The following is a 9,729-nucleotide window of genomic DNA, read 5'->3' on the forward strand; positions in this document are numbered from 1 at the left end:
CTCACTTACCATGTTGGCAAGATGTTGGAAGTAGCAGGCCTGATTCGTGATCGTGTGTCGACGATTGAGTATGTATACATGTATATAGTAAGCAAGATAAAGGTATCCAACGGAGGAGATTTAATGATGTTTACACCGAGGCATTCTACACTTCCGAAACTGTCAACTTCGACATCGAACTCTCTCACTATACCTCCACCTCTCCATCAACGTTGCTGTCATTTTCAATATTTTCGTTTTCAACATTAGTCGCACCCACTTCTGCATCATTTTGTCCAGCGCTGTGAACTAATTTGTTGTGAGTTTCTTTGTCGCCTTTCTTTATTTTCTTCATGTGACTGAAAGATAGACATGAACGTATTACAACAAAACATATAAAAGTTCACAAGATTCAGGCCTTTCTTTGCGGCGCGGAACTGTTGAGATGCTTGAGAACAAAACTTCATGTCAAGTTTAAAGACATTTCGTTTCAAGGGACACTTTGGAAGCGCTTAGAGCAGCTTAGTAGCTGAATAAGCGCTAGACCTAGACATGGATATTATCATTATCATGATCATTCTGACAAGAGCTACCATGCCAAGTTTAAGTTATTATTCTCAGAGAGATGGATAGGGGGATTTTTATCTTAAAAGATCTACGCGCCCTGTCAAAACTTTGAACATTATTTGCCCTTGCAATTGTAATCTTGATATCGTGGCTACGCCTACGCCCCAGTTAGAAGTTTAAAATGAACATGTAAGTTGTTCTTTACCTTTCTGTCCATTCTTTTCCTTTGACGAACTCTACGACATGTCTCATGGCTGAAGCTTGCTTCCACCGCTGGAGAAGAAATCAAAGAGGGTAAATTTATGTCATTTGCCGCCAGATTTGCTCCGTCGTTCATGTCACAATGGTGACTTGCATTATTTATGATGGGAATTTACAAAACCTATTGGGTCGGTTAAAACGTCCGTTTACATGCATAGGAAATTTCACATCCTCAGCAAAGGTAGGCCTATATAAACATCATCATGAGATGCAAAAATGTCATGAGGTTTAGAGTGCGACCCATGGCATTGCACTGTCCGGGAAACTAAGTGACCAGGATGCATCCTGAGTGATTTAGCGATCTCAAAACATTGCGGGTCAAGATGCTATGTGAGCCCTCAACAATTAAGGAAGAGTTCTCACCCTTTTGACAAGATTTTTCTTCATGTGTTTGAGGACGATTGTTTCCTTTTCGGTTTCCGTGATCTCGGGACTCCAGAGGACTTGGAGCATTCCCGAAGCCGGCAGGATGTTCTTGCGAGGGTTCATCAGGACGTTCATGGGCGGTAAAGGTGCGCAAGAGGGGTCAGGGAGAAAGGGAAATTGGCGTTTTTTTATCAGTCCGAGCGACTGCAGTAGGCAAATACCTAGAGGGAAGAATTGTAATGTCAAAGTGAGAAAAAGACAAAAGAACGAAAACTAATGCTGATTATATACATCATAACACTATGTCAGTCGCCTAGACGAATTTCTCGAAAATGCTACAAACTTCATCTAAACTAAACAAAGTCATTGTCATCGTGACGGTTCCTTTCCAATTAGTGATATGGACGTCAGTTTTAACCGAAGAATGAGGTCTACAATTTTACAAAGTGGTGGTGTTGTCTTGTATTTGAAATCGTTCCTCCATTTAGTCTTTAACAGACATTGTTCAGCCTCAATGTTGAAGTTTGCTTACCTTTTTTCCAAATCGCAGGCAAGATGAAGTATAGATCGGTCGTCCAGATGATGATAGCGGCGACGATCAGGAGTCGCACCAACAATCTCTCTGTGAACGCCTCGAATATCAGCTTTGGTGAAATAGAGTTAGATTAGAGTTGCATGACCGCGGTGAAATATTTCGATGACTTTGACCATGATAATTGCCAAAGTCTTTATGATTTATTCACAGCACCACGAATATATCGCAACATGCCGGCGGTGTAACAGTAATTGGTGTCCCCTCTCGAAAAGTGTACTACCGTATTTCTCGATTACGGATTAAGAAACAACCGCAAGTCCCAAGTAATGTATAAGCATGCGATACAAAGAAGAAACCATATATCTGCGATAACTTTAGTCTGGACAAAATCTGGTTGCACAGCTGCTATTGCTATTCTGTTTCGCAACCTTGTCCGCAACTTGAGCGGAATTCGCGCCCTCAAAATTTAACTTAATTCATATAAGCTCTCACCTGGTCATCAGCGCCATGGGGAAACAAGTCTACCTCTGAACAATCCAGTCCCGTCACAGACACGTTTATAGGGCGGTTGCATGTCAGATAATCCGCCTCTCGGCAAACGTCTAGCTTGAAATCTTTACGAATTTGAATCACTGACGCTGGGGTCGCGGACGGCGGAAACATTTCATCATTCCTTTGATCGTCGTGGGGAAAAGTTAATTTACCAGAGTACAGGTTGGTAAGAGGATATTCTCTCGGGTCTGGTACTGCTGGGAGGGCTTCTCCTATCTGGTAGACGACATCATAGCTGTTGTTGCTATCAAATCGGTGGACGGAAAGGTCCACGTTTGGAGTGTCACCTTCGTACAATTCGTACACGAACACATCCCGCATCTTGGCAACCGCGGGTGAAATCATCAGCTCAAGTCCAGCAACAAATGGCCTGAAAATATAAAATGATCTCAAGAAAAATGGAGATTAGCCGAGACCTGGAATTTATTGTAATGTGAACTGTTGCTATATATTTGATTATCTTGAATACGTTGAGCTTGCGCTCACCCCGAAAAGCACTATTCAGAATAGCCGAAAACACCTTGCAAAAACAGCATGAAAATACGGGGGAAAAAGCGAAAACTTACTGAACGAACTGGTTTACGGCACTCCTGCCAGTTGGCAGAGTAAATTTAACAAAGTTTTGGGCATGAGTAGGCGAACCTAACACAAGGAGGGCCAAAAAGGCCAAGCGAAACACAACCTGCTTCATAATAAACGTGTATCACGAACCAGGCCAATTGCGTATCTAAGGGCGGCTTCCGTCACGTCAGCGCTTGTCCCTGGATACCGAATGATGACGTCATCACCCATGACGTAATGACGCGCCAGGATGATGCAAATTGGGTGTTTCCTGAAGATTTGTACAGATTTTGACGACGACCTAGTTTTTTTGGTGGTCACAATCAGAACAGTCCGTGTCATAATCAAACGTTCGGCGTGTTGGCGCATTTAAATGGAGTTCGTCACTAGTTTGTTTCACGGATTGGTACTAAGAATAATCGGTTTCCCCACAGAAATACAAATCCTTCCAAAATTTCTGAAGTGGGAACCAATGGCCTCCTACTACAAGCATAATATCGGAAGCAGAATCTCGGTTTATCATACACCTCAAGTGGACTAACTAAGTACATATATCAGAAGAAGAGGAGGAACAATCTATGTTCCACTGACACTATATTTCAAGGACTGTATTTCCTTCGACACCAGCTTTGTGGGTGCTCATACTTTCTCTCAGGGGCTATACCAACTCAGTTCAGCTATTAGGCAAGTTTTTCAAAATGGTATCAGATTTTTTAATATGCGATGATGGAATAACTGACATGGGTGCGATGTAAATATATAACGTGACTGTCCGATATTGGACGACAAGAGGGAAAACTGCTGACGAATAATATGGGTGAAATCTGAGCAAAATACAGAAAAGGAATCGGAGAAGCGCCATCCGAATTAAAGCAGTTATCAAGTATCTCCGGTTCAAACACAATATTGGTAATCAAATTTCACGTTTTAAAAGACTCAATCATATAATATATCTATTGTCTCTTATGGTTCGTAGTGGCGTTTAACATCGGTGGGCGTTGCGTCTAACGTGATACTAGTATACCTCCACAGTCAGTCAGACGGTAGGTGATCGAGCTGGGGTCGTCTGTACTGCAACTGCGTTCATCATATTCCTGCAAATCGTTGAGTTTCCGAAAGTGTCGCCAACGTACAGGAAAACTTCATAGTTCAAGCATCTGGACTGACACTAAACTTCCTCGGCTGTTCTCCATAAGGTGGTGTCCTGAATACGGCGGACAGACAATTGCCGGTGTCCAAGTTTGCAGTGTGCAAGGATAGACGGAGAACAAAATATTCTATTTTGCGCTTTTAATCTCTTAGGTATTGATGGTCATCGTCTCTATAGAACCATTGATGCCAATCCATCACCATAAAATAGAGACGGACACCATTCTCGGAGGACATTATTTCCTGTTACACCGAAAGAAGAGTGATCATTAATACCAAAGGTGCTGTCACCGAAGTAGACGTCCTTCTGGCTGAGGTGACCGCCTTGGGTGTTGATTGTTTCAGTTCGAAAACCCGCCTTGTGAGACCACAACTTCATCCGATCGGACCGCATCACTGAATCGGTGAGAATCCTGGGTGCTCTCGACAATAACTATCGTTACCAGGGTATCAAATTATACGTGCACTCATTCTTTCAGAATCCAGAACTAACTTATCAGTTATGTCAACGTTATGCTAATGAAGACATCATACCGTTCAAAGTTAATGATTGATATATTGAAGCCCGTCATATCTAGCCGCAAAGAAACAACTAAGTTTCGAGTCAAAGTAATTCGTGCTGGATATATTTTCACCTCGCTTTGGTTTCGGTGATCTTTTACGAGACACATTTTGCCCAAAATGATGGCATTTTTCGGTCCAAGTACTAACATACTACATGTACATACTGAAGAAACAACTTATTTCAGAACAATGAGTTGAGACTTGTCTTGCATAGGTGATTTCTTCAAAATGATTTGCTGAAGGACTCGCTCGTCGTTAGTCCCGCTACAAGGGTTGCATGATGAGTGAAGACAGTCTTCTTTCGATGACGGACAATCGGACGGACGGGATCAACGAACAAGGAGTCTTCAGGCTCATGGAGGTCATATATACGGTCTTGTCGAAGTATGTATGGATGCTTCCAGTTGTGTTTGGTATCCCTGGCAACATGATCTCCGTCGTCGTTACAACCCGGGAACACAACCGCCACCTATCGCCGTGCATCTACATGTCTGCAATGGCGTTGGTGGACACCCTATTGTTGGTCAACACCGCCTGGTTTGTCCCAATAATATTTTGGAATTTGGCGCAGGATGCAAGTTTAAAAGCCAGGGGGCTCATGTTTAAGTAAGTCTGTTGATGTTGCCCCTGCTTGTCCAATCAGCATCGGAGGATTGTATCACTTTGACCGAGATGCTAGCACTCACTTTTAAAAGTAATCGAATGGAGTACCAATAAATTGGAACGTCAACTGGTAGAGTTGCCAATGAAGTAACAACCCACTGCGTCACGCCACTGGAGAGAGCTCTCTCAAAGTTCTATCCGGTCCGGGAGTGGACGTCTGGAGTTGTTTCGTATCGCTGTGAATGCGTCGCGCACTTATTGCGATATATAGAAGGTCAAAGCAATTACATGAAGCGCAGCGTCCTGCGCGCCAAAATGAACGCGTTCACCATGTATTTCATTGGGATACGTTGGTTTTGTCGCGCGTGATGCCTGTCTCTCACAGTATCTTTATTTCTAATTTGAGGTATGTAGTTGAAGATTGGCACGCTCTAAAAGATTATTTCGCGGCGCAGAGCACCTAATAATGCGCAAATTTAGGAAGGTCATCCTTTAAGAAATTTTACTTAGATGTATTTTTATGTGGCTCTTCTAGGCTTATGAGCCCTTTCACTCCAGGTTTGTTATTTCAGGTTTGCTTGGTACATCACGTACACATGTGCCATTCTGTCCGGCCTCTACCTGGCGGAGATGTCCACGGATCGCCTCATCGCGGTCAGGTTTCCCATGGCCGCTCCAAGGCTGTGCACGACCAGCAGGGCGCACAAGACCGTTATCATAACTACCATACTCATCGCAGCTTTGGATCTCAACATCTTTTTCACTTATCAGTACATAAGAGATCCAGTAACAGGTAAAATAAAATCTCTCAGAGCTCTGAGGTGTTTTTTTCTAAGACCTTAGTCTGAATCCAGTTCCTCTTGCTGCGTGTTGCGTTGACGCAAGGTTTTACTTCAGACTGCCGGTTATTTTTCGGTTGAGAATAGTCATGAATGGGTCACAGCGCCAGAACGCTGGTTCCGTCTTGCGGATTTTGATTGCGTACACTAGGATTAAGGTGAGCGCTCAAAGAATCTCGAAGCTATTAACAACCAGAGCCTCCGTTTCTTTCAGGGTCCGAAATCCTCCTGGCCTCCTTTCCGAGTGCACCCGTCGTGGAGCTCCTGGCCTCCGGATTCCAGCTCATATTCGGTACAATCTGTCCCTTTATCGTAATTCTCTTTTCCAACACATGGATCATCCTCGCCGTCCGAAAAGCAGCCAAAGAACGCACCAAAATGGGCACATCAGAAAAACATGGCGCCAAAGCTGAAAAGGATACGGCACATTTGACGCGCATGCTCATTCTGGTTAGTGCAGCATATCTGGTCATGTCAATACCGTACAGGCTGTATTACTTCATTTTGGACATACCGGGAGTTGCAGATACGTACAGAATGGACACCACTTACTGGAATTTGCGTTATAATGTCCAATATTGGTTTTTGGTTGATGTCTGGTTTTGTAATTACGGAATAAATTTTTATCTTTACTGTGCCGGCGGTGGGAAGCGATATAGAACGGATACTAAAAATGTCATCCTCAGAATGTTCCGGTGCTTCTCTTTAACGTCGAAATAGACAGAAGCCAGAAATCCGGCCATCAATATTTGGCAAGGTTACCAGGCCCTAATGCCTCCGCACCATGCGTTCGTCAATGCATCAATCCCAACAAAGGTGATCGCTGCACGGAGGACTTACCACGGGCTCACTTGGTCCCAGTCGGGATCAAAATCAGAATAGCATGATGAGTCAAGTCATGCGACGGTCTGCAACTATAGAACAAACAACTACATCTGGAAACTGCATGTACACAATGCACTGAATCACGGACTTGTCATTGACTTGAGAATTACCGATGTAATCAATGTCCGATTAATGTACACTATTATCACGGACTTGTATATATAGGTCCGCGTTGTTATTGTTGACATCTGCTCCCTTGTCCAACACGAAAATCTTTAACAAATCAATTGCCACAATCTGTCGCAGACGACATCTGTAGTCTCGCGCACTCAGTGACGGTGTTCATGTCATTCACGCTGTAGAATGCATTATGGTTGCACGTCACCACATCAGACACGGGCAAGATTATCAATTAAATAGCGCACCATATGCCACGTTGAGTGTATCATTTAAATCAGTGATTTCATCTCCATATACATGTATTACACTGTGTGATATTGGCCCAAAATAATGGATAATATTGCCAGAATAGTGCCGTAATTGTGCTCATCATTGTTCCACAAAGTATTCAATTTTTCATGAAAGCGACAGTTTATCATCATCTTGATTACAAATCTACTTGATTTATCAAGAGCATTAAACTTTTGGATTACAGATTTAGAGACGAAAAACTCGGTCACAATGATAAACTCTAGCTCGCCATCGAAACGTAATGTTATTTCTAAACTCCAAGGACAACCCTTGCAAAAAAGGCGCTCGAAATACCGCTCAGGACCCATACTATTAATAATCTTTGGGACTTCTTTCGTATGGGTTTTGGTGGACTTGATGATTCTTCTCAGATTCATCGACTCGGGAGAAGGAGTGGGATTTGGTCACTTTGGGCCCATCCGACAGAAAAATAACCGCGAGTTGCGGGAGAGAGGTGCCATTAATAATGCTGAGGAACAGGCGCTTGATACTTTACACAGTGGGGCAGGCGACAGAGGGGCTAAAGATACTTTTAAAGATATCAACGGCATGGATAAGGCTGATGCCATCGAGTACATCAGGCGAGCCAAGCTCAAGGAGAATTTGGAAAGCAGGATAAAAGGTCTGGGTGAATGGCTTGGATTGCAGAAAAAACAGGTTCAAAAGACTGCAGACGAGATTAATAAAATGCCAGGACGAAATCGAAATGATGGTAAGGTCAAGGGCGATAAAGATCAAGACGACATGAAGAATGACGCTAAGGAAGAAGCGAAGAAGGAGTTGAGTGAAAAGGTAAAGCCTAAGCACGATGAGAGCAAAGATGACAAACAAAAGAAAAATGAGAAGGAGAAGGAGAAGGAGAAGGAGAAAGAGAAGGAAAAAGAAAAGGAAAAAGAGAAGGAGAAGGAAAAAGAGAAAGAGAAGGAGAAGGAGGAGAAGGAAAAAAATGAAAAGGCTTCCAACAAGGACAAGGAAAAAGAGAAGAAGGAGGCTGACAAGGGAGTCCACTACATTGATCCTCAAGGGAATGAAGTGTTTGGTGATGAGGACGAAAAACCGGACACCAACTCTGGAGAAGTAACGCCAATGAATGCGGAAGCTTTAGCAAAGTTTCGAGAGGAGGAGGCGGTAGCGCGCAGGGCAAGAATAGATGCGGAATGGAAGAAGAAACAAGCCGAGATAGCTAAACTGATTGTGATGGCAGGCCCAGAAGACAAGGAGAAATTCAAAAGAAGAGAAGAGAAAAAGAAAGCGGAAGAAGCGGATTTAGATCTGCGAAAGCAGCAGGCGTTTGAGATAGAAATGCAGCGGAAGTTGAAGGAGAGGCTGAGGAAGGAAAACGAGGGCGAAGAAAGAGAACGACAGCAAGCTGAGGCAAAGGCGAAGCGCCTGAAGGGAAAGACAGAGAAGGATTTTTATCATGTTCACGGCGTGGTGCCCGTGCCGTATGACCCGGACTACACGCCTCCGCTCACGGAACGGGAGAAAAGGGCTCAGCGTGGCGAGCTTGGTTTAGATAAGGTAAATGATATTCCGCTCATTGACCGTCTGTTCCCCAGTTCTGAGAAGTCCCGATGACGATATTAAGATAGGGTTGCACACAGAAAAGATTTGTAACATAGTGTAGCAAGTAAGATAAAGTGGTAGAATTGTAGCCCGACTACATTATGGCCACTAGTGTTGAAACAGCTGGGGGTACACAATAATGCACACAGAGGGTACGATTGTATACCGCCGCTATCAGAATACCACCATTCATGTTCATGTGCCTTGCTATAAAACGCTCCGCAAACGAGAAATTTTCGTTGCAGAGACATGCGAACCGATCGCTGCCGGTGTATCCGTTTCTGATGTTCCCCTCATTGTTTGGGAACGCTGAAAGATTGAGACACGTTTTTCTGCCAGTGTTTTCCCCTATTGTCGTGGTTATGGTCTCTCTTGTTATCTATTGCATAGAAACACAAAAATACGGAGAAAAACCAAGGAAGAGACACCGGAACTAACCCCAAAATACACATCTAGCCTTCTGGTTGGCTAATAAATGAGCAAGCCGAGAATGCAGGATTCGGCTTAATTGGTCAGTACAGCGGAAGTTGCCCCAAATTCTCCTTTAGGAAAACCTGCATTCGTCCACAAATGTATAGGCTGGTAGGATGTTGCTTTTTAAATTGTAGGTGATAAACTACGATGTAACAACCTTCAAGCGAAATCCAAACGGTCCCGGAGAGCGGGGCGCGGGCTTTCAAACATCTGACAAGGATAAATCTAAGGTGAAGGCAGGCTGGAAAGAGGCGGAGTTCAACCAATTTGTAAGTGACCAGATCTCTGTCGAGAGATCCGTGCGCGATCCACGTTATCAAGAGTAAGTAGATTTTTAATAAGTTTATATTTGCTTCAGCAATGTTGATTGAAATTCCATTCAAAAAATCCCACCCCATCCATATATTTTTTATAATG

General features: G+C 43.6%; 3 protein-coding genes across 4 annotated transcripts in view; 2 read left to right on the forward strand and 1 right to left on the reverse strand.

The window, feature by feature from the left end:
* Positions 1–187: 187 nt before the first annotated feature.
* Positions 188–1,382, reverse strand: LOC135483978 (uncharacterized). The gene is made up of 3 exons (XM_064765049.1): positions 1,171–1,382; positions 752–819; positions 188–338 (listed from the first exon to the last, which is right to left on the reverse strand). The coding sequence occupies exons 1-3, from the start codon at positions 1,306–1,308 to the stop codon at positions 188–190; spliced, it is 357 nt and encodes a 118-aa protein (XP_064621119.1). The 5' UTR covers positions 1,309–1,382.
* A 3,432-nt stretch (positions 1,383–4,814) lies between these two features.
* Positions 4,815–6,858, forward strand: LOC135483979 (uncharacterized). The gene is made up of 4 exons (XM_064765051.1): positions 4,815–5,140; positions 5,710–5,930; positions 6,191–6,426; positions 6,697–6,858. The coding sequence occupies exons 1-4, from the start codon at positions 4,815–4,817 to the stop codon at positions 6,856–6,858; spliced, it is 945 nt and encodes a 314-aa protein (XP_064621121.1).
* LOC135482427 (polypeptide N-acetylgalactosaminyltransferase 13-like) overlaps positions 5,842–9,729 on the forward strand; it is a 39,823-nt gene continuing 35,935 nt past the window's right edge. For both annotated transcript variants that reach the window (XM_064762399.1, XM_064762400.1), the window contains exons 1-3: positions 5,842–5,930; positions 6,191–8,793; positions 9,447–9,634. In XM_064762399.1, the coding sequence (XP_064618469.1) occupies positions 7,483–8,793; positions 9,447–9,634 (1,499 nt within the window). In that variant the 5' untranslated portion in view covers positions 5,842–5,930; positions 6,191–7,482. The remainder of the gene's footprint in view (positions 5,931–6,190; positions 8,794–9,446; positions 9,635–9,729) is intronic.

Source organism: Lineus longissimus, chromosome 2 (genome assembly GCF_910592395.1).
Source record: "Lineus longissimus chromosome 2, tnLinLong1.2, whole genome shotgun sequence".
In the NCBI taxonomy this organism is placed as follows: domain Eukaryota; kingdom Metazoa; phylum Nemertea; class Pilidiophora; order Heteronemertea; family Lineidae; genus Lineus; species Lineus longissimus.

Bases quoted from the DNA above. Each gene is read 5' to 3' on its own strand.
- LOC135483978 (XM_064765049.1), bottom strand. From the start codon at position 1,308: ATGAACGTCCTGATGAACCCTCGCAAGAACATCCTGCCGGCTTCGGGA. The intron at 820-1,170 runs GTGAGAACTCTT...TTTCTTCTCCAG, and splicing joins AGAAAAATCTTGTCAAAAGG to CGGTGGAAGCAAGCTTCAGC. The intron at 339-751 runs GTAAAGAACAAC...TCTATCTTTCAG, and splicing joins GGAAAAGAATGGACAGAAAG to TCACATGAAGAAAATAAAGA.
- LOC135483979 (XM_064765051.1), top strand. From the start codon at position 4,815: ATGAGTGAAGACAGTCTTCTTTCGATGACGGACAATCGGACGGACGGG. The intron at 5,141-5,709 runs GTAAGTCTGTTG...TTGTTATTTCAG, and splicing joins GCCAGGGGGCTCATGTTTAA to GTTTGCTTGGTACATCACGT. The intron at 5,931-6,190 runs GTAAAATAAAAT...CGTTTCTTTCAG, and splicing joins CATAAGAGATCCAGTAACAG to GGTCCGAAATCCTCCTGGCC.